This window comes from Molothrus ater, chromosome 21 (genome assembly GCF_012460135.2).
Source record: "Molothrus ater isolate BHLD 08-10-18 breed brown headed cowbird chromosome 21, BPBGC_Mater_1.1, whole genome shotgun sequence".
In the NCBI taxonomy this organism is placed as follows: Eukaryota; Metazoa; Chordata; class Aves; order Passeriformes; family Icteridae; genus Molothrus; species Molothrus ater.
In genome coordinates, this window is record NC_050498.2 from 1,106,479 (window position 1) to 1,129,752 (window position 23,274).

At 49.4% G+C, this 23,274-nt stretch overlaps 1 protein-coding gene across 1 annotated transcript in view; it reads right to left on the bottom strand.

Annotated features, from left to right (window-relative positions):
• Nucleotides 1–2,525: 2,525 nt before the first annotated feature.
• GALNT17 (polypeptide N-acetylgalactosaminyltransferase 17) overlaps nucleotides 2,526–23,274 on the bottom strand; it is a 253,854-nt gene continuing 233,105 nt past the window's right edge. Inside the window, exons 7-11 of the mRNA XM_036394943.2 lie at nucleotides 21,123–21,308; nucleotides 17,293–17,430; nucleotides 15,198–15,293; nucleotides 7,296–7,463; nucleotides 2,526–5,134 (exon numbers count right to left, since the gene is read on the bottom strand). Coding sequence (XP_036250836.1) covers nucleotides 5,006–5,134; nucleotides 7,296–7,463; nucleotides 15,198–15,293; nucleotides 17,293–17,430; nucleotides 21,123–21,308 — 717 coding nt within the window. The 3' untranslated portion in view covers nucleotides 2,526–5,005. The remainder of the gene's footprint in view (nucleotides 5,135–7,295; nucleotides 7,464–15,197; nucleotides 15,294–17,292; nucleotides 17,431–21,122; nucleotides 21,309–23,274) is intronic.

Here is a 23,274-nt window from a genome sequence, read left to right on the forward strand (position 1 = left end):
CTGGGCTCTGGAGCTCCTCGTTTCTGCTGGGATATTATTTGGTTGTGTTGCTGTCAAAGGCACAGCTGAGATTCCCAACCCAGCAATGGGAACTTCCCTGAACTCCTGAGGGAGCTGAGGAGCTCCCCTGGCTCCAGGGCATTGTGGGGCTCCTGCCTGTGGGGCGACTTAAAGCCATCATCGATTTGGGGAATTTTTTGATTTATAGGAACATTGATTCCAGGAACACCCTGCCCCCAACACTCAGGACCAGCCACCCCTCAAGATCTTGGCCTTGCAGTAAAATGAGCTCAGCCCCCCCCGTTTCTCAGCTGGAAGGGTTTATTTCTGTCCCTAGAGGCCCAAAGTCTTTCTGATGGTTAAAGGATTGTTTAAGTTTGGCAGTGCCAGGGGAGAGGCCTCAGTCCTTCATCAAGTCAAGGGACACACAGGCTGGATATCAGGAAAAAGTTTTTCACAGAAAGGTTGATAAAGTTCTGGAATGTTCTGCCTGGGGAGGTGGTGGAGTCCCCATGCCTGGGTGTGTTTAACAAAGCCTGGATGTGGCACTGGGTGCCAGGGGTGAGTTCAGGTGTTGGGGCTGGGTTGGATTTGATGATCTTTGAGATCTCTTCCAACCTGGTCATTCTGGAATTCTGTGAATCCATCCCAGCTGTCCTTGGAAATCCAGCTGAGACTCCTGATGGCCACAGATGCTTTTCCCAGTCCCAACCCAAGCCAGGATGGTTTCCCATCTGTGAGGAGGAGCTGCAGAGTTCCCAGTGCCCCCTTCCCCCTCGAGGGCTCAGCTCTGTGGCCATTGGCAGTGGATCAGTGCCCAAACTGCTCCATGCCCAAGTAGAGGCTTTGCCATTGGGAGCCCATGAGTTCAATTTCAGCATTGAAATGAGACTTTAGTGTCATTTGAGGGCTTAGAGAGAACATCCTGGACGTTCTGCTCTGTGCCCTGGGCAGCACAAAGCTCCTGCACAGGAGGAGTCCCTGCTGCCTGCAGAGGGTCGTGGTCAATGGCTCAGAGTCCTGCAGGACATCAGTGCTGTCCTCAGGGTCAGATTTGGGGCCAGTGGTATTTAAATATCCCCATCAATGGCACACGAAGGGATCAAGGGCACCCTCAGCAGGTGGCACCGAGCTGAGGGTGCGGTGACACCCCTGGAGGACAGGGCCATCCAGAGGGACCTGGACAGCTCCAGGAGTGGCCCTTGGGAATCTCAGGAAGTTTAACAAGGCCCAGTTCAAGCTGGGGCAGCCCCTGGGATCCATCCAGGCTGGGATGAGCAGCTGGTGCAGCCCTGGGAGAGGGCCCTGGGGTTGCTGTGGGTGACACTGGCCATGGCCCAGCCCTGAACCCCCAGCCCTGGGCTGATCCCAGCGTGGGCAGCAGGGCAGGGATTGGGATTCTGCCCCTGTGCCCAGGTGAGACCCCACCTGCAGAGCTGCCCCAGCCTGGGCCCAGCACAGGCAGGAGCTGGAGCTGCTGGAGGAGCCCAGAGGAGGCTCCAGGATGAGCAGAGGGATGGAGCAGCTCTGCTGGGAGGAAAGGCTGGCACAGCTGGGAATGCTCACCTGGACTGGAGAAGCTTTGGAGTGACTGAATTGTGACCTTGCAGGGCCTGAAGGAGCTCTGGGAGAGCTGGAGAGAGACTTTGGACAAGGGATGGAGGGACAGGACCCAGGGAATGGCTCCCACTGCCAGAGGGCAGGGATGGATGGGAGATTGGGAATTAGGAATTGTTCCCTGTGAGGGTGGGCAGGCCCTGGCACAGGGTGCCCAGAGCAGCTGGGGCTGCCCCTGGATCCCTGGCAGTGCCCAAGGCCAGGCTGGACAGGGCTGGGAGCAGCCTGGGACAGTGGGAGGTGTCCCTGCCATGGCAGGGGTGGCACTGGATGGGCTCTAAGGTCCCTCCCAACCCAAGCCATTCTGGGATTCCATGATTCCATCTGCTCTGAAGCAAACTGAACCATTTTCCAACATGGATTTTGCCCCTAGGTGGGAAATGCTCCCCACAAGGGCTCAGGTTTCCATCCTGTGCCATCCCAGCAGGGGCTGGCTGTGCCCCTGCCCAGGTGACACTCACCTGGCTGCCCTCACCTGCTGTGCCCCAGCTCCCTTTGGTCCCAGGTGCCCCCACAGAGACCCTTCCCTGACCCAGGAAAGCACCAACCCAGTGCTCAGGAGAACCTGGGTGGAAGGAATGGGTTCAAGGAGAGCTCCAGGTGACACCAGGAACATTTAGGGACAGCCAGCCTGGGCTGGGGAATGCAGGTGATGCTTTATTGGCCACATCACATCTCCTTCCAGCTTGTGGGGTGAAACTGTTATCCTGGGGGTGGCAGCAGCAGGGATGGATGGGATGGGAGTTAATCTGTGCCCCCCATCTCTCTTGATCTCTCCTTCATTTCCATTTCTTTTAAAAATGGAAGCTTTATTAAAACAGCAGCAGTTTTCTATTAAATGCAGAGGAATGACTGCCTCTGTATCTCAGCAGCAGAGAATCTTTTGAAAATCACTCAAGAGGCAAGGCTCAAACCAGATATTTAATAAGAATCACTTGGAGATCACTTCTTAAAGCAATTAACAGATGATTAGAGATAAGCGAGATGCAACAACGAGACCCAGATCTCAGACAGATTTCTCCCGGGGTCACCCTGCAGTCACCAACGGTGTCAGGACAGAACAGCAGAGGAAATTCCCACTTTTCAGCCTGATTCTCCTCCTGTTTCCAGTGGTTTGGAAGCTGGAGCAGGGAGAAGGGGCCAGCACCTCCCCAGGGCTCTGCCCCAGCTGAGGGTCCTGGAGCCCAGGGTTCATCTCCACCTTCCCTTCCTGCTGCTGGCTCCGGGGCTGCTTTTCCTTCTGGAGCACGAAGGAAAGGCAGGTGTGAGCCTGAACATTCCAAGGGATCCCAGGGCTCAGCAGCAGCAGCAGGATCCTTGTGCTGTCCCTGGGTGTCCTGTGCCACCTGGCAGGGGGACTGCAGTGGCACCAGGGGCTGGGGACAGGCAGGGACTGCACAGAGCCAGGGACTGCACAGAGCCAGGCCCTCCTGGCCAGGGGCTCAGCACAGCCAGGATGGAGCCCAGGAGCAGCCACACATCCCACCCAGCCCTGCTGTGGGGCTGGGACCCGACCCCAGCACTGTGACATGTGACAAAAGCCATCTGCTGCCACCCTGGGCACTGGCAGGGCTCGAGCTGGGCTGAATTTCAGCACAGGCAACACCCAGGGGCTGTCTGGCTGCTTATCCTGACCCACACAGTCTCTCCCCCCAGTATTTGCTCAGTTTAAGGGAGTTTTACCAGCTGGGCCGGAGCTGTGGGGTCTCAAAGCCCTCAGGGTGTCCTGGAGTCACCAGGAAATTGCTTCTCTTAGAAGGCAGCAACAAAGGCAGGGGGAGCTGGCTCATGCATCCACACAGTTGTGGTCATTTCGGGTTTGGAAGTGCTCAAATTTATTACACAAGGGATGATGCAACAGCGAAAAAGAGAGCAAAATTCTACATTGACTCTCTACTCTGCAGGTCAGGACAACTAAGAGGTTTTACTTCATTAAGGAAGGCAGGGGGAAAATCAGAGACAGCCCCAGTGGTTGAGGGAGCCTTGTAAAGCCTAAATGAACAATCAGTCCTAGGTGATGCTAGTTGCTGTAGAAGGAACAATGAAATAGATCTGCTTCTGTTCAATAAATTACTAAAACATCAGTTAGAAACCTGCTGCATGGCATTGGAAATTCAGCTCGTTAAACATCCAGGGAGCTTCATCCTGATGCAAATGGAAGACAGGCATGAGTGCTCTGCAGCAAAGGACTCTGTGCACATCCCAGCTTGGGAAACATATTTACACATCCATCTCATATATTAATCTATTTGAGTGCACCCTAGCCAGAGGGCAGCCACAAAGAGGATTATTCTGGGAGAAGGGCAGGAGATGGGCTGGATTCTCCTCCCTGCTGAGCAAAGCCTGTGCCCACCCACGTGCAGCAATGCTGCAGGATCCTGTTTCCCTTCTGCAGGCCCCAAGCAGAGGACTCCCAGGTGGATTTGGCAGCCAAGATTTGGCAGCCAGGATTACTGAGAGCCAAAAATAAATCAGGTGAGATCCCTCCACCAGAGCAACAAGCCTGAAGTGTCCTCAGGGCCGAGAATTTCAGCCAAGCTGCCATTTGCTGGGGCCTTGGCCTCCCTCCCTGTCCCTTCCACGGCCCAGGAAGGGCTGCAGTGACTCTGGGGGACCTTGGCCAGGCCTGAGCAGGCAGGACAGGGCTGTCCAAGCCTCAGAGAACATTCCTGCTGTCACCCAGAAGGGCAGGCAGACATCCCAGGGATCCCTTTGGGCTCTCCATGGAGGGAGGGGCTGGCTTGGCCAGCAGCGTGTGGATGATGGAGAGGGGCAAGGGGAGGTCAGGGGGTTTATTCCATTGCATTGTTTTGGGTAACTTCTGTGATTAAGTGTTGGAAAGATCCCTGGGAGCTGCTGGGGGGTGTTTTGCTTCTCCAAAACTGAGGGAAGGGGTTGCTGGATGCAGGGACAGGAAAGGGAAAAGGGAACAAGGACCCAGCAAAACACCCCATCCTTCAAACTCGGCTCCTTTAGGGTTTGGGAACATTTTCTTCTCCCAAGCTCCTCAGTTTCCACACTTGCCAGGCAGGTCTGTCCAGGCTCCTGGTGCAAACCTCCCCAGCCCTTTGGGAGAGCTTGGAGTTGTGTGGGAAAGCAGAAATTCCCTGTCAGGAAATGCTGCCAGGCTGCTCCAGCAGGGAATGGGGCACCTCTTGGAGAGCTGGCCAGAGGGAGCAGCAGTTCTGAGCCAGCCCCACACAGCTGGGATCAGCTGGGGGAGACTCACACGTGGTAAAAATAAAGCCACAAGTGCCCATCTGCCCCAGGTCCTGTCCCAGGAACACAAGGAAAGCTCTGGTTGATATTCCATCCTTTCCAAAGGAGTCCAGGCCGATCAGTCCCCTCAGCCGTGGCTCAAGTCAGACTCCCCCGACTCCTCCAGCCTCTACTTGATGAAGTTTTTAATTGTCCACCTCTGCCCTGTGCAGCTGCGGAGGATCAGGTCAATGCCAGCCATGCCCCTGTTCTCCACCTCCAGGCACCGCCCCGTGCCCTTGTTCAGGATGGCTCCGTTCTGCAGGTGGGGAGATGGGAAAAGATGGAAAAAGGAAGATATTAATTGCCTGATATTAATTGCCTGGGAAGCAAAGCAGCACCAGGAGGGCAGCCCTGGGTATTACTGCTGGAAGGGGCACTCAGCTGGGTGGGAAGGCAATGCAAACAATAAAATAATTCCCCAAATAAATGGAGTGAGCACCCCCTGTCCCTGACAGCCCCCAAGGGACACGTGTGACCTTTAAATCCCACAGCTGATGGGAACTGGGACCCTTCTGTAAAAGCTGTATCATTGGCCTGGGCTGTGAGATGTGTGTGTCTTCTATCCCCATCTGTCAGAGCTGGGGCAGTTCTCTGCTGTTCTTGGGGCAGTTTTCTTGATCTCTCCCCCAGCCAATCCTCCCTGCAGGAGATCTCTGCTGTCCATGGCCACTGAGTGTCCCTGCAGGGCTGATCCAATTCCAGCATCCCATGGGGAGATGCTGCGCCCAGGGCAGGAGCCAAGCATTCCTACCTGGATCCAATGTGAGCCTGGCACAGCACAGCAGCCTTTGCCCAGTGCATTGCCAGAGGAGCAGCTTCTGCTGCCCTGCATGGCCAGAGGGAGCCCAGGCCCATCTGCAGCAGCCCTGGAGCTGCAGAGGAAAACTCCCCCCTTGTGCAGGATCCCTGCTCCAGCAGAGCCACAGCTGGCACTGCAGGAGGGCTGAGCCCCCATGGGATGGGGCTGTGCCACCCCCTGACACACAGGGGACAGGGACTGCTCTGACCCTGGCAGTGCTGTTTTGTATTACTGCATTTTTAAATTTTGTTTTTATTTTCTTCCCTAATAAAGAACTGTTATTCCTACTCCCATATCTTTGCCTGAGAACTCCTTAATTTCAAAATTATAATAATTCAGAGGGAGGGGGTTTACATTTTCCATTTCAGGAGAGGCTCCTGCCTTCCTTAGCAGACACCTGGCTGTTCAAACCAAGATAGTTATTTACACTCTGCTTTGGGACAAGATGAATTTCCCTCTTCATCCACAAGAAACAAAGGAATTTGGAAGTCATTGGCAGATCAGACATAACCAGATCCACCCTTCTACTACCAGAAAGGAAAACTTTGATTAGAAATTCTCCTGAAATGTTGCCCTGATCCCTCTTAACCTCCTCCCTCTGCCCCAGGACCTGGAATTCACTGTGCCATGGCACCATTTCCCCTTTGTCCCACCCCATCCCAGGGGCTGTGTCCCAGCCAGGCCTTGGGACACAGCAGAGATGTGGCCACGTTTCTCCTCACAGAGAAAAGCAAGGCACAACTTCCCAAGGATATTTCTGGAAATGGCAGTGAGGAACCTCAGAGACAGAAAAAAGAATTCTTATCTCAATTGCTGCTCTTGTGTTGTCCACAAGTGGAATGCACTGGGGAAGGTTGTTTACCTGAAGGGAATTGGTAACTGGATGTGAGTGTTTTGATTCACTGACCAATTGAATCCAGGTGTGTGTCAGGACTGTGAGCTGACAGCCACGAGATGAGTGCAGTTGAGTTGAGTGTGTGTACAGATTCAGTTTAGATGTAGTGTAATATAATATAGAATAATAAATTAATTATTATATTATTATATAATATATATTATACATTGATATATATTAAATTATTAGAGTTAACATACTATATTATATATATTATATAATATATATAATATAATAGATATATTATAATATATATTATATACTCCCCATATTAGAATAATAAAATAAAAAATCATCATCATCATAGAATAATACTAATATAATAATAATAATAATAAAATAAAAAATAGAATAATATAATAAACTTATTTTATTACTCTATTAATTTTTCTATATATTACTAATTAAATTATAATTAATTTTACTTATTATAAATAATAAATAAGTAAAATTAATAATAAATTTAATAATAAGTAAAATTAAATAAATAATAATAAGTTAAATAAAATATTAATAAGTAAAATTAAATAAATAATGAGTAAAATTAATTAAATAAATAAGTAAAATTAATAACAAATTAAATTAATAATATAATAAAAATTAATAGAGTAATAGAATAAAATAATTAATTAGCTTTCTGATATCAAGGGGATTTCCTCCCCTTGCTAGGGGTCACCTTTTCCCATGCAGAGGTGGGGACACCCAGGGCAGCCCCAGACACACCTGGATGAAGCTCCAGCGCTTGTGGAGGCTGCTCTTGACCTTGTCACAGTCCAGCAGCTGCGGGAAGCGGCTCTTGCTCGTGTCCACCAGGCAGCGCGTGTCGGGCAGCAGCGTGGTGGTGCCCAGGGCCCCCAGGTGCAGGAAGCCCTCCCTGGTGTACCGAGCCAGCTGGGGACACACAGAAACCCCTGTCAGGAAATGCTGCCAGGCTGCTCCAGCAGGGAATGGGGCACCTCTCGGAGAGCTGGCCACAGGGAACAGCAGAACACCCCATCCTTCAAACTCAGCTCCTTTGGGTTTTGGGAACATTTTCCTCTCCCAAGCTTGGGACCTTGGCCAGGCCTGAGCAGGCAGGACAGGGGTGTCCAAGCCTCAGAGAACATTCCTGCTGTCACCCAGAAGGGCAGGCAGACATCCCAGGGATCCCTTTGGGGTCGCCATGGAGGGAGGGGCTGGCTTGGCCAGCAGCGTGTGGATGATGGAGAGGGCAAGGGGAGGTCAGGGGGTTTATTCCATTGCATTGTTTTGGGTAACTTCTGTGATTAAGAGTTGGAAAGATCCCTGGGAGCTGCTGGGGGGTGTTTTGCTTCTCCAAAACTGAGGGAAGGGGTTGCTGGGTGCAGGGACAGGAAAGGGAAAAGGGAACAAGGACCCAGCAAAACACCCCATCCTTCAAACTCGGCTCCTTTGGGTTTGGGAACATTTTCCTCTCCCAAGCTCCTCAGTTTCCACACTTGCCAGGCAGGTCTGTCCAGGCTCCTGGTGCAAACCTCCCCAGCCCTTTGGGAGAGCTTGGAGTTGTGTGGGAAAGCAGAAATTCCCTGTCAGTAAATGCTGCCAGGCTGCTCCAGCAGGGAATGGGGCACCTCTTGGAGAGCTGGCCAGAGGGAGCAGCAGTTCTGAGCCAGCCCCACACAGCTGGGATCAGCTGGGGGAGACTCACACGTGGTAAAAATAAAGCCACAAGTGCCCATCTGCCCCAGGTCCTGTCCCAGGAACACAGAGAAAGCTCTGGTTGATATTCCATCCTTTCCAAAGGGGTCCAGGCCCTCAGCACCCCAGAGCACCAGCACAGAGGGCCAGGACAACCCAGAACCCCTGGGAACGTTCTATGGGGATGCACAGGGAAAGCAGAGCTGGAAGGAATAAATCCCAACTTTCTGCACCCTCTTATCCCTGCTTGGGTTTGGTTTTTGGAAGGAATAAATCCCAGCTTTCTGCAGCCTTTTATCCCAGCTTGGGTTTGACTTTTTCCAGATGCAGGTGAGGAATTGAGACACAGGAAGGGGGTGGGAATAATTCCAAGCATTAAACCCCTCCTGGAGCAGACTCCTGCAGCCTCTGGAATGCTGTGGGATGGGGCAATGGATGGTTTTCCCTGGACTCCAGCTGGAGCCCTGCTGGATGAGCCAGCCTTGGCTGGGCTGGTGCCTCTGGGTGCCTGGCACAGCCTCCAGGGCTCCAACCAGGCAGCAGCACCAGCCAGAGGGGCCAGAACTGTCAGACATCTTTTTATGAAAAATCCTTTCCTTAGGATTTTTTTCCTCCGGAGAAGCTGAGAGGCCTCAGGAACAAAATGTAACCAATGGTTATCTGCTGCTGTGGAATGCAACAGGTGCATCTGGGATTGGGCTCATGTGGTTGTTTCTAATTAATGGCCAATCACAGTCAGGCTGAATTGGACTCTGTCTGAGACACAAACCTTTGTTATCATTCTTTCCTTTCTATTCTTAGCTTAGCCAGCCTTCTGAGATGAAACCTTTTCTTCTATTCTTTTAGTATAGTTTTAATGTAATATATATCATAAAATAATAAATCAAGCCTTCTGAAACATGGAGTCAAATCCTCATCTCTTCCTTCAACATAAGACCCCTGTGAACACTGTCACAAGAACTGGGATGGGAGCCTGGATCTGCCCTCAGGAAAGGCCCAGGATTGCAGCTACCCCAGCCATTCCCATGGGATCCAACTGCACAGGGAGGCCAGGGGCTGGCCAGGCTGGCCACTGGGGCTTGGAGCAGCCTGGGACAGTGGGAGGGGTCCCTGCCATGGCAGGGCTGGCACTGGATGGGATTTAAGGTGCCTCCAATTCAGACCATTCTGCCAGGGGGGGCAGGATGGGAGCACTGGGCTGGGGTGATGGCCCTGGGGACACTGGGCACACAAAGGACTCCTCCATTTCAAGGAATGCCACCACAATATTTCCCTAAACACATTGAAATTCTGGAGTGAGGAGAAAGGAACACCAGTGTCCTGCCTTTTATAGTTCAAGGGAAAGATCTCCACAGCTGCTTATTTAAATTATGAATCAGGCCATTATCCAGCAGACAAATAAGGAGGATTCAGCACATTAATTAACTGAGCATATCTCTGACCCAGATGCCAGGGAACAGGCAGTAAATCCCACTGGGAGTTTGGGTTATCTGGGCTGTAATAATTAAACACTGAAATCAAGTTAAAACAATGTAACAGGGTCAGGCTGCAGCTCATGAGCCCAGATGCAGTCAGGGTGCCCAGATCCCTCGGGTGGGCCTGGCTCTGCTCCCAAATGCTGCTGGACTTACACCCAGAGTGAAAATGTTGTGTACCAGAGCAGGCCCTGAGCTCCTCACATCTCCCTGATGTTCATTCACCAAGTGCTCCGCACAGGAGGGGCCAGGGGCAGCCCAAACCCTGATCACAGAACCCCAGAATGGTTTGGATTGCAGGGACCTTAAATCCCACCCAGTGCCACCCCTGCCATGGCAGGGACACCTCCCACTGTCCCAGGCTGCTCCCAATGTCCAGCCTGGCCTTGGGCACTGCCAGGGATCCAGGGGCAGCCCCAGCTGCTCTGGGCACCCTGTGCCAGGGCCTGCCCACCCTCACAGGGAACAATTCCTCATTCCCAATATCCCATCCATCCCTGCCCTCTGGCAGTGGGAGCCATTCCCTGTGTCCTGTCCCTCCATCCCTTGTCCCCAGTCCCTCTCCAGCTCTCCTGGAGCCCCTTCAGGCCCTGGCAGGGCTCTGAGCTCTCCCTGGAGCCTTCTCCTCTCCAGGTAAGCACCCCCAGCTCTCCCAGCCTCTCCTCACAGGACAGGTTAATTCCAAGCCCTAATTCTTCTTTTGTTATTCTGCTCCTCTCCAGAGTTTGCCAGGGACCCCAACTCAGCCTGGAACAGGACAAGAAACAAGGGAAAGACCACAAAGGAAAATAGTTTAGAACTATTCCAAGCCAAGCATTTCAAAGTGGCTCAAACTGAGGAGGTCTTTAACCCCTTCACCAGTCTGGGTGGCCCAAAGCCACATCCCCAGGCAGAGGCACTGGCTGACAGCCCCAGCCCCTGGAACATCCTTCCATAAAACCTCACCCAGGAACCTGCACCGGGCCACCTCCAGCTGTCCCTGGGGGCAATCCCAGCATCACTGGGCCTGGAAAATCCCTCCCAGCCCATCGAGTCCCAGCTGTGCCTGATCCCCACCTTGTCCCAGAGCTCTGAGTGCCACCTCCAGCCCTTCCTTGGACACCTCCAGGGATGGATGTCACAGACATTTTTTATGAAAAACCCTTTCCTTAGGATTTTTCCTCCTGAGAAGCTGAGAGGCCTCAGGAACAAAATGTAACCAGTGGTTATCTGCTGCTGTGGAATGCAACAGGTACATCTGGGATTGGGCTCATGTGGTTGTTTCTAATTAATGGCCAATCACAGTCCAGCTGGCTCGGACTCTCTGTCCGAGCCACAAACCTTTGTTATCATTCCATTCCTTTTCTATTCTTAGCTAACGTTCTGGTGAAATCCTGTCTTCTTTTATCTTTTCTATTCTTTTAGTATAGTTTTAATATAATATATATAATAAAATAACAAATCAAGCCTTCTGAAACATGGAGTCAGATCCTTGTCTCTTCCCTCATCCTAAGGCCCCTGTGAACACGGTCACAGATGGAGACTCTACTTCCAATGCCTGACCCCCCTTTCCATGGGGAAATTCCTGCTGATGTCCCCCCTGCCCTCCCCTGGCCCAGCCTGAGGCCGTTCCCTCTGCTCCTGTCCCTGTTCCCTGGAGCACAGCCCGACCCCCCCGGCTGTCCCCTCCTGGCAGGAGCTGTGCAGAGCCACAAGGGCCCCCCTGAGCCTCCTTTGCTCCAGGCTGAGCCCCTGCCCAGCTCCCTCAGCTGCTCCTGGGGCTCCAGGCCCTTCCCAGCTCCCTCAGCTGTTCCAGGGCTGGGGCTGATTCCCTTGGCAAAGCTGCATCTCCAATCCATCTCCTGTGGTTGTGATTTCTGGCTGGCTGCATCTCAGGGATGGCAGAAAGTTAATTAGACATCCCAGCACCTGGGAAATAAAAACCTTGATGACCTTCATTGACTCTATTGGAAAATAATTTTGGGTTGTTTAGCTTCCCTTCTGCTCTGAGCAGAACATCAATTAGCAGCCATCAGTAAAATGTTCAGGATTTGCCTTTTACCACAATTTAATCTGATTAAAGGGTGCTGTTTCGTCACCCCTGCTCCTGCCGTGTCCCCCATGAGCTCAGTATTGATGGCTTTGTCCTCAACTTCTGCTGCTTAAATGGGCAAAACATATTTTATCCTATAATTAAATGAAATGCTCTGCTGGGTGAACATTATCTTAAGTTTTATAGCATTATAGTGCTTTCTATCACCTTAATATATCACCATAGCTGTGTCACTGCAATGAGCTATGGCTGCATTATTAGTGTAATACATCATTACAGCAAGGTGCTTCCATGAGGGATTGCTTCAAAGATGAAGCCATCAAGCAGGAAAAAAACCCATCAGCAGCCTCAATATAATTACAGGATAAAAGGATGATGATGGAGTCTCATAACTATTTGACCTGGAAGTGAATGGAAGCAGAGAGAACAGAAAGCTGAAGGGAAAAGAAGAGGAAAAATCCCCAAAATTTTACTCAGTGAGGGATGAGTGAGTAAAGGAAGATCTCAGCTGCATTCAGAGCCACCACCCTGAACTGCAGCCAGGCTGAGCTCAAATCCATGGGCAGTCACAGGAGAGAGCAGGAATTGGGGATGGGACACAAAGTGTCCAAAAAGGCCCAAATCCCTCCTGGCAGACCCAACATTCCCTCTCTCCCAAGCTGGGCTGGGCACCCACAGCCACAGGGCTGGGCTGGGACTGGATTTAGGGAGAGGGAGAGCTTCCAAGGAGATCCCAGCACCCCTGGTGTGGCAGAAGCAGGAGACACCACCGTCCCCCTGTCCTGGGAGGTGACGGTGCCAGCAGGGACCCCACACCTGCCCCTCTCTCACTGCTGCCAAGGCTGGCAGTAAAATAATTTATTTATTCTGAAATAAGGAATGTCTGGGGTGTCAGAATGTCTGGGATGGGCCCCAGGATCAAGGAGAGAAGGGGGGATTTTGGGACAACAATTTTGCTTTGGGATGTGAGGAACTCTAAAGGAGCTCAACAACTCATTGAAGGGTTTCATAGACATACAAATAAATAAAAATTAAACATATACATATATATATACAAACCAGAGCTTCCATTACTTCTAACTCCATTCCCAGCCATAAATTCCAACCTGCAGCCCATTAATTAAACAGTTGTAGGGAAAGTCCAATTTCCTTCATGGTGCCACAAAGGCCATTTCAAAGCTTCTGCACTCACAGATAGCTGCTGAAAACCAGCATTTTCCAGGAGCTTCACTAATTGGATGTATCAGGAAACAAAGAAACTGCCAAGAACTGGCTCTCAGCTGAAGAGGGAAGGGACAATGAGGAGAGGGAAGACCAGGAAGGATGAAATGGGCAAGCTCCAGGCAGCCAGCAAAATCTGACTTCAGAACTTAAGTAGGGAAAGAAAACATTGTTAAGCTTCATCCCAATAACACTGAGGGAAAAATGAATAACCTGTTCTCAGCCACTCATCCTGAAGCTCAGGGTGAGCAGGCAATGACAGCCCAATCTAGTTTCTCACACAATAATGCACTTACAGGCTCAGATTTCCAGCCACAAAGTGCAAAAGGCACTTGGTGCCATTTAAGAGAAAAATGGGGTTTTTGTGCAAGAGCAGGTTCTGTTTAGCAGGGACTCCACCAACCCCAGGGACTGATCTCTGTTTAAGGCCAGGGTGACCCAAAGTGGGATTTCCTCCACCCCACAGCTGGTTCCCAGCTCCTCCAGTTCCCAGCTCAGGTGAGCTCTGGGATCCCTTAGTCCAGGCTGACTGTGGAGTGAGAACAGGATTTTTATGCTTTCCCATTCCTTGAACTGCACATTTTTTTAGCTAAAAATGAATCTCCTCAAGCCTGCTGGGCTCCAGATGCTCCAAAGCTTTTGGAGAGGCAAAAGGAGTGCTAGAAAACAAATTCCAGCCAAGCTGAAATGGCTCATTACCACAGCACTAATTGTTTTCTTTACCCCATTAGTCTGGGTTTATTCTGCTGGTGGAAGAGAAGTAATCCCGCAATGGGTTGGGTTGGAAGGGACCTTAAAGATCATTTTATTCCAGCCTTCCAACCAACTCCCATCCAACCTGGCCTTGGGAAGGAAACTCTCAGATTGTGTCCATGATTATTGCTATTTACCTTTGTCTGGAAGATTTTATTTTAAACTACAAATTTCAAATTTTTTTTTGTTTCAAATTGCAAAAATTCCAACTTTCCAACATTTTCAATTTACAAAGGTTTCCAATTTCTTTCAAGGCTTTTCCTTGCAGCTCTGGCAGGATGATGGGAATCAGAAAACACTGCAGGAGCAGCTGGGAAAATCCCCTGTGATACCCATGTTATAGGAGCTTCTTTGAGTTAGGTCTCAGAGGTCTATGACACACTCAAGATAGCTCAGCTACCCTTGGAGGCATAAAAATCAGTAGGATGGCTTCTGTTGCAGTGTTAAAAACAAAAAAGTTTAATAAAAGGCAAAATAACAAACAGGGAAAAGACCAAGCTAGGTGCTAGAAGTTCTTGCTCTTAGTAAAACACCTTACAAAAGTTATTAGCTTCTTTATTAACTTCTTTTTCTAGTAAATTGCCTAAGCAAGACTTTTTAGCTTCTGTCCAATTAGCTATCCTTAAGTTTGAGGTAAAGTCCCCTGAGCCTACAAAGTGCCTTTTTCATCCAATCAAAAAGAGAAATTTCTGAGCTTTTTAAGGAGAGAAATGATAGTTTTACCACTCCCTCAACAAAAAGCACATTCTACAGGCCCGAGGTGTTTTTAACCCTGGAGAGCAAAGGCAGTGCCAGCCTGTTCCAGACTGCAATGCAAGATGTTTTCTATTCCCATCTGTAGGGCAGATTACCTTTGTCAAGTGGGCAGTTTGCCTTATCTCTCTCTTTGAGTGACCACATTCACTCCTCCCTCAGGAGGGGACACCAGCTGGTAACAGCTGATGGAATGTCCCTGCATGGCTGATAAGAGCTACAGCATCCCACTGGGAGATGTGAGCCCAGAGGGAGGAGCCAAGCATTCCTACCTGGATAGAATCTGGAGATTCTGGAACCCGAGCACAGCTTCTGCACTGGATTCCCCAGAGGAGCAGCAGCTGCCTCTCCTTCCACTGGATCTTCAGAGGCAGAGACTGCACCTTTCTCCAGGATCCCTGCTCCAGCAGACCAGCCAGCCCTGACACTGCAGGAGGGCTGAGCCACAATTCCAATGGCACTGCTGCCAGCACCCTGACCCACAGAGTGTCAGGCTGGGTTCTGACTCTGTCAGTGTTGGTTCTAGTGTACTGCATTGTTTATTTTATCCTTTTATTTTTTTCTTCCCTATTAAAGAACTGTTATTTCCTGCTCCAATATTTTTGCCTGAGAGCTCCTTAATTTAAAATTTATAGCAATTCAGAGGGGTGGGGAGGGTTTACATTTTCCATTTCAGGGGAGGCTCCTGCCTTCCTTAGCAGAGTCCTGTCTTTCCAAACCAAGACACAGCCTCACCTGGGGGCCCCAGCCATGGCACGGGTACAGGATCGCTGTGTGGTTCTCTTGCGGGCCCTGGTCCAGGCACACGTCCTTGGCCTTGTTGTTCCGCAGCTGCCAGGGGAAAAAGGGGCAGAGTTATGGCAAGAAAAGGGCAGAGTTATGGCACAAAAAATGGCAGAATTATGGCAGAAAAAGGGCAGAGTTATGGCACAAAACCCGGCAGAATTATGGCAGAAAAAGGGCAGAGTGCAGACAGGGCAGTTATGGCACAAAAATTGTCAGAATTGTGGCAGAAAAAGGGCAGAGTTATGGCAGGAAAAGGGCAGAGATAAGGCACAAAAATGGCAGAATTATGGCACTAAAAGGGGTGAAGTTATGGCACAAAAGGGGCAGAGATAAGGGACCAAAATGGCAGAATTATGGCAGAGAAAGGGGAGGGTTATGGCACAAAAATTGGCAGAGTTATGGCAGGAAAAGGGCAGAGTTATGGCACAGACAGGGCAGAGTTATGGCAGGAAAAGGGCAGAGATAAGGCACAAAAATGGCAGAATTATGGCAGAGAACAGGTAGAGTTATGGCAGAAAATGGGCAGAATTATGCCACAAAAAGGGCAGAGGTATTGGCACAAAAGGGGCAGAGTTACAGCAGTAAAAGGGTGGAGATAAGGGACAAAAATGGCAGAATTGTGGCAGAAAAAGGGCAGAGTTAAGGCACAAAAAATTGGCAGAATTATGACACAGATGGGGCAGAGGTTTGGCACAGACAGGGCAGAGTTATGGCAGAAAAAGGGGCAGAATTAAGGCATAAAAGGAGCAGAGTTATGGCAGTAAAAGGGCAGAGTTATGGCACAAAAATTGGCAAGTTATGGCAAGAAAAGGGCAGAGTTAAGGCACAGATGGGGCAGAGTTATGGCAGGAAAAGGGCAGAGTTAAAGGACAAAAAATGGTAGAATTATGGCAGAAAAAGGGTAGAGTTATGGCAGAAAATGGGCAGAATTATGGCACAAAAATTGGCAGAATTATGGCAGAAGAAGTGCAAAGTTATGGCGCAAAAGGGGCAGAGTTAAGGCCCTCTCTGATCAGAGAGAAGCAGGAAATGGATGCTCAGCCCTCTCTACCCTCTCTGGCTCTCACTGCTGTGTCACCAGGAATAATCAGGCAAGGAAAACTTGCAGAGCACTGAACCTTTCTTTAAATCCAAGGCTAATGATGATTGGTTTTGTATCATAATCCCCATTCCAAGGAGCAGGGTCCCTGGCCACAGCTGGCTCTGTGTTTGGTCATGGGGGGTGGGGACAAACCCAGGTTTAGGCTGCCTGAAATCAATGCAGAACCCCTCAGGTTTCAGTGAAATCTCAGAGTGCTCAACAAGGCAGGGAAAAAATCCCAACTGGAAAAAGGATCACCTTGGAATCATCACATCCTTGTTCCAGCTGGGCTTTTTTTGCCACCCCAAACCATTCCAAAATTTCATTTTCTATGAAAATATAATTTTTTGGGAGGTTTTAGCTTGAAGGCCTTAAGTACCTTTGATAACAAATCTTTCCTAAGATGAATAAAAGTGAGTAACTCATCTGGTGTGCCCAGGCTTTGAGGAGCCTGCTCCAAGGGCCACCACTCCATCAATTCCATTGCAGAAGAGTATTTGTTATTAGTTCCCATAAATGACTCTTTCTATATTTCCAGAATGGTTTCAAAGCCAGCAGGAGATTGAATTAAGTCCCTTTATTTTATCTTGTCCCTAAGCTGTTGTGACAAGGCACTGCATCCTCCAGAGACCTTGTCAGGAATTAGGCTGAGTTCAAGTCACAGGGTTTTAGGAGATGCCTGTGCATTAAAAATACAAATACAGCTGCTTAATCCATGGAGTCAGTGGGAAATATGGATAATTTCTGTCAATTCACTAAATGATGTATTAACATCTACTTTATACAGTCTTCAAGATCAGCAACAAATCCCCAAACTGGTTTTTAGAAGAAACTGGGAGCAGATTTATGCAAATTTAGATAATTACATAGAAAAAGTCATAGAAGAAGTCACTCTTCTCCTTTGAGGCTGTTTCTCATCAGGGAGTGTAAATATTAGCAGGCTGAGCTAAGGGACTAAATTACCTCTCCATAAGCAATGGTGTTGTTGTATCTCCTCATTTCTGGATAAACATGGTCCAGGTACCACTGGAAATTTTTACACTTCAGGCTCTTCCTCAAGGCTTTTCTCTCAGAAACATCCCCAATGTCAATCCCTGGATTCTGAAAAACAACAACAGGACATCACTGAATGGTCACACTTCCAAAAAAAGCTACAATGAAAGTATTTCCCTGAGCTTTGAGATCCTTTTCAAACTGCCTGGAAACTGCCTGTGATTGAATAATTGCAGGAATTCTGGGATGTCCAGGGCTGAAACCATCAGAAGGAAGATGTGGCTTCCAGAGGGGGACACCAACTGCTCTGCTGGGTTTTGAGGCCCCTTGCAATGGCCATGGGCTGATGCTGGACAGGCCCTCAGGGATAATTTACAAAAGAGGAGCCAAAGGGAGAAGAAAAGGTTTGGAGGAAGGTTGGGAAGTGCAGTGAAACTGGGGAGTCTTCTCCCTGTTCTCCTGGGTTTGGATCCATCTGACAAAGACTGATCTGTATTTTTAAACAAGGTATTTTTAAAAGATTTCTCCTCCTGTTTGGGTTCTGAGGCACAGGTTTAGCAGCAAGTGGATATCAGGATTTAAAAGATGGAAATGCAAACCCTGGCTGGGCACTGAGCACCAAACCCTTCCCTGACCCCACTGAGACACAGCCCAGAGGAAGGGAGGGGTAAAAGGTGTAAAATAAATGGGAAAAGAATGAAGGAAAGAGAGAAAGGTTCAAGATTCAAATATAGCAGAGGCAGACAGCTGAGAATAAAGGATAAAAATTGCATGAGAAGAAAAGCTGAGGCTGAAGCCCAGCAAAAGCTCTTGGCAGTTCGGGCAATTCCAGGGTGGAATGGTCTCCCTGGAGAGCCCCAGTGCTCTGCAGACACAGCTGGCCCTGGGGAATAACCCAGCAGGAGCTGGAGCAGGGCTGGAGGGCTCCCCCCTTGTTCCACCCTGGCATCTGGGGCTAATGCAGCAGGGAAGCCAAAGGAAGCACAGCAGCCCCTTCTTCCTGCACTGCCTGGGCTCCCACTCTGCTCCAGCTCCTGCTCTCGTCTTTCCCAGAGATCATTAAACACAACTGGGAAAGCAATTTTCCATTACAATGCTTGTAATGATCTCCTAATGAATTATTCACTCTGCTTTAGAAACAGCGCCAGTTTCAGTGTGCCCCTGGTAGATGAGAGGTAAAAATAAAGATGATTCAGTGGAGGGAGGCAGGACAGGCTGAGATCTGGGTGGGGGAGATGGGGCTCAGAGCAGCCAGGCAGCACCTGGGATGAGCAGGGCAGGGCTGTGCCTTGGTATCCCAAAATAATCCAGTGCACAGCCCTAAAACCTCCCCCACCCAACAAGGCTTCCCTCAAATTAAATCTTGATTTGATTGGGAAAAGACCGGTGTAAAAAACTCAAATGGATTTTGGGGAGCCCAGACCTATTGGGAATACCTACATAAAAATCTCAAGTTGATTTTGGGTCACCCAGGCCTGTTCCCACCCCTAGTGCTGATCCATGTGATGCTGCCTTTTCCAAGCTCCACAGGATGCATGTGAATCCTTTCTGCAATGCCCCCAATCTGTTCCTGAGAAGGAGGATGATGCCTCACCTCTAAAAAGGAATCAACCCAAGGATCAGGATTTCTTATCCCTGCCCATGAGCATTTGGATCTTGAAGCCTCTTTTTAAGATCCCCAAATTCCCTCAGTCCTGGAGGCAGCTCCCCCTCTTCCAGCCCCTGGAGTGGTGCCTGTCAGAGCCAGAGCCCTCCTGCAGCTCCCTGGGAAAGCACCTTTCCCTTTCCTTTCCCCTTTTCCCTTTCCTTTCCCCTTTCCCCTTTCCTTTCCCCTTTCCCCTTTCCTTTCCCCTTTTTCCTTTCTTTTTCTTTCCCCTTTTTCCTGTCCTTTCCTCTCTATTCCTGTATTCCCCCAGGCCCACAAACCTGCCACTCCTGGGCCCTTCCCAGGCTGTTCCCCATGGAATTTAGCCCAAAGCTGTGGTTGCTGTGCCCCAAATGCCCAGCAGCCCCTTTGCTCAGCAAGCTGCAGCAGCAGCTCAGGGTTTTGTGCTTCCCTGTTTTCCCAGAGACCTGCAGCAGACACCAGCTGGGGTGGCTCCCTCAGCAGCTCCAGGGCTCAGCAGCTCTTTGAGGAATATTTTATGTTCATTTTTAGCACCAAGGGGTGGCTGGACACTTGTGGCACCAGTCTGACCTCCCAGGAAAACTGGGAAGCCCCCAGTGCTCGTTCACCTTCTCATCCCACCCATGACCCAGGGGCATCCCTGCCTCCCCATGCCCACATCCCTGCTCCTCCCTGGCAGTGCCAGTGCAGGAATGGGCATTGATCCTGCCAGGGCTGCTCCAGACAGGGTTTGGAGCCAGGAACCAGGAGATGCTCTTGGCGTCCAAGATCAGACACAGCCTGCAGGGAGGCCAGAGCCCCAGCAGCAGCCTTGGACCTGCAGAAATCCCTCCTGGAGCCTGTGGAGCTTTCCCAGAAGTGCAGGGAGGGATCCCTGTGCAGGATGTGTACCTGGACATGCTCACCTGGTGGCACCTCATGGTTTCCCAAAGATTCACCAAGCTGTGAGGTGCCAGGATTTACACCAAAATTAACATGTCAGATCCAAGAAAACCTGATCATTTCTGAGCAGAAATCAAAGCTCTTTAAGGAGAAGGTTTAAGAGGAAGGGAATTCCTTCTGTGAGCCACCAACCTCCAATCCTTTATGTTTAAACTTTCCAGCACTGGGAAAACAAACAGCTCCCAGGGAGCTCTGGGAGGGATCAGTGTCCATGGGCTGGGAACCTGAGCTGGGCTGGGAGTGACACGGGAATAAACCTGAGGCACTCACAGTGTCACAGACATCTTTTAGGAAAATCCTTTCCTTAGGATTTTTCCTCCTGAGAAGCTGAGAGGCCTCAGGAACAAAATGTAACCAATGGTTATCTGCTGCTGTGGAATGCAACAGGTGCATCTGGGATTGGTCTCATGTGGTTGTTTCTAATTAATGGCCAATCACAGTCAGCTGGCTTGGACTCTCTGCCTGAGCCACAAACCTTTGTTATTCATTCCTTCTTTTTCTATTCTTAGCCAGCCTTCTGATGAAATCCTTTCTTCTATTCTTTTAGTATAGTTGTAATATAATATATATCATAAAATAATAAATCAGCCTTGTGAAACATGGAGTCAGATCCTTGTCTCTTCCCTCATCCTGGGACCCCTGTGAACACGGTCACGCTCACAGTGCTGACTGCCATCAATAATCTGTCTGCAGACAGGCTCCACCTGCAGAGCAGTGTCAGGACATCCCCTCACGCTGGGTAAACACTCAGAGGGGTGATGAACACCACAGTCCAGGTTTAATTCTTAGAACCACACTAGAAAGGCTGTGGGAACAGCAGGAATCCCTGCCCAGCCTGCAGCTGGTGGAGCCTCCCTCAAAGCTGCTGTTTGGGGCTGTTTAGTGGAAGGGTCAGGAAGTAGTTTAGTGAAAAATGCCAGCTTTGGGCATTGGAGATGAGGGTTTGAATCCTTTCTTCCTGAGATAGGACGGTGGGGTAACTCTAAGAAGGGGTTTAGTCTTCAATCTTTGGCTTACAAGACCAATGTTTTTATAAACTATTAGAGTTCATTAGAGTTTGAGTAGTTTATTCTCTAGGGTGGCTGCAAGGGGAATAAACTAGGATGATTGTGAAGTAGGATTGTGGGAGCTCTGCTGGGACTGACACCGGGGGGACAGGGCTGAGCTTAGGGACAGGAACCGCTCCAAATTCAGGTTTTAAGCAGCAGGGGCCCTCGAGGGCAGGCTGTACCTCCAGGGGCAGGTTCCAGGCGATGTAGACGTGCCACTTGTAGTCGTCCATCCAGACCTCGGCCACGCGCAGCGCGTTGCGCTTGGTGTAGAAGCCGATGTTGTTGTTGTAGGGCTTCTTCTTGCGCTCGATGTGCGCCACCCTGGAGCAGGGCAGCACCTCCATGCTGCCCCCACACAGCCACACCTGCAACACAGCCACCACAGCCCTCAGCACGGGCAGCACACAGCTGTCCTGCTTTAGGGCAAATTTGGGAGAAAGCCTCCAAAAGGGAGCCCCTGCAGAAAGCAAACCCACACAGCCCCTCCCCCAGGAAGGATTCCTCAGAGAGAAAGGGAAAGAACCTCTTAATATTTAACAGGAACAGCACCCCCATCACACAAAATGAACAATACCAGATGACACCATGTTAGAACCCAGGACATTCCTCTGGCTGCCCTGGAGGACTCGAGACCCTGCCAGGGGGCTCAGAAACCTTGGCACAGAGCCTGAGACCCCTGTGCCTTTGACCCTGACCCATGGAAAACAATTACCAACCTTTATATGAAGAATTACTAGTCAAGATAGTTTAAGTAGAATAATAGTTAGTTTATCACAGTGTGAAAAAGAGATCTTCAGAGTTTTTAGAATAGGGGTTCAGGAGGCAAGATGGAGGAATATGGGCGTGTCCAGTTGTCACTACAGGACACAAAAGAACACAAGCACACATGCTGTCTTCAAGGTGAAGGAAAAAAGAAGTTTATTTTCTGACTCTAGCATTTACAGTTTTCTAAAAGTGACAGTGGATTGGAGGGTGACAGTGCCACCTCTCCAACGACACTGGTCAAACCAACAGTTTATCAACTTTCTCTTCTTCCATAAAGGAATGCAAAACAATGAGTTATTTACAGAAAGTGTGTGAGAAAGTTCACTACAAGAATGTCAACATCAGAAAGCTTAGAAAATCTTAAAAAACCGAGGTGACATCCAGTCTTTCTCCTTCTTCTTGGCCTCTATCTTCTGCTGTGATGGTGGCACTTTTAGATTGGTTTAGAGTAGAAGCTCACTGTCTAACATAGGTGATAGGTATTGGGAAGTTATGGTAAATAATGTACACATAGTTTTTAGTATAAAAAGATAACACCATCCCAAGGACAGCCACTGTGCCACAACCCAACCTTCCAGACAGACCTGAGGTGGGTCAGAGAAAGAATGGTATAGATAAAAAATTATAAACAACGTAGAGAACAAGAACAAAAGAATCCTGACTCCTTCTTTGAAGGCCAGGCTGGGAAAAAGAAGCTTGTATGTATCTCAGAGTCACTGTGACCAGCAGAGATTCTATGAACAACACTCTGTCACCGCTCTGACAAAGATGACAAATTCAGAAAGTCTCTCCTGGGGGTGCTCACTCTGTTCTCAGTCCCTCCTGTGCTGGGGCAGCTGCTGCAGCCACAAGGTGCAAACTCTCGGTGTTCCCAGGTCCCAGTGAGGAGCAGGTTCGAGTGGTTCCAAAAAAGGGAAAGGAGAAACAGTCCAGGGAAAATTTGGACTGCTTAGCTAAACTAACTAATGAGCAGGAGCAAGAGCAAGAGCAAAGCAGGAGCAAGAGCAAAGCAAAAAGCAAAAGCAGCACCCATGTACTGCCCTGTGTGTCCCGCCAGCCGTGGGGGAGCAGGCTGAGAATAAAACTGTGAAAAGTGCATATGATATGGCTCCACACAGATATTTACTGTAGGTATTATGTTGTATTGGTTAGTAGCGCTGTATTAACATTTTAGTAGCATGGTAAGGGTTAGGGTTAGGGTTAGTAGTGCTGTATTAACATTTTAGTAGCATGGTTAGGGTTAGGGTTTGTAGTTTTGTAGTTAAAAGGTAACTTTTGTAGTTAAAATAGAAACTATGTATGTGGGATATTTTTTTAAGAAATGAATGAGGTACTCACACCAGATAGCAGCCACAGGACACCTGAATCTTTCAGAGAAAGAGAATTCATTGCTCCCTTATCAGAAGAAATGAACTTTGTCCTGCCTTGCTCAGCACTGAAGATGCAGTCAGGACTCAGAGGAAGAAGCTGACACTGCCCAGCCAGAATCCTGTGTTTGAATGGAATTTCTGCATCATGGATGAGGTGTATGAATATGCAACAGGTTGTTGCTTTTAAGGGTTAATC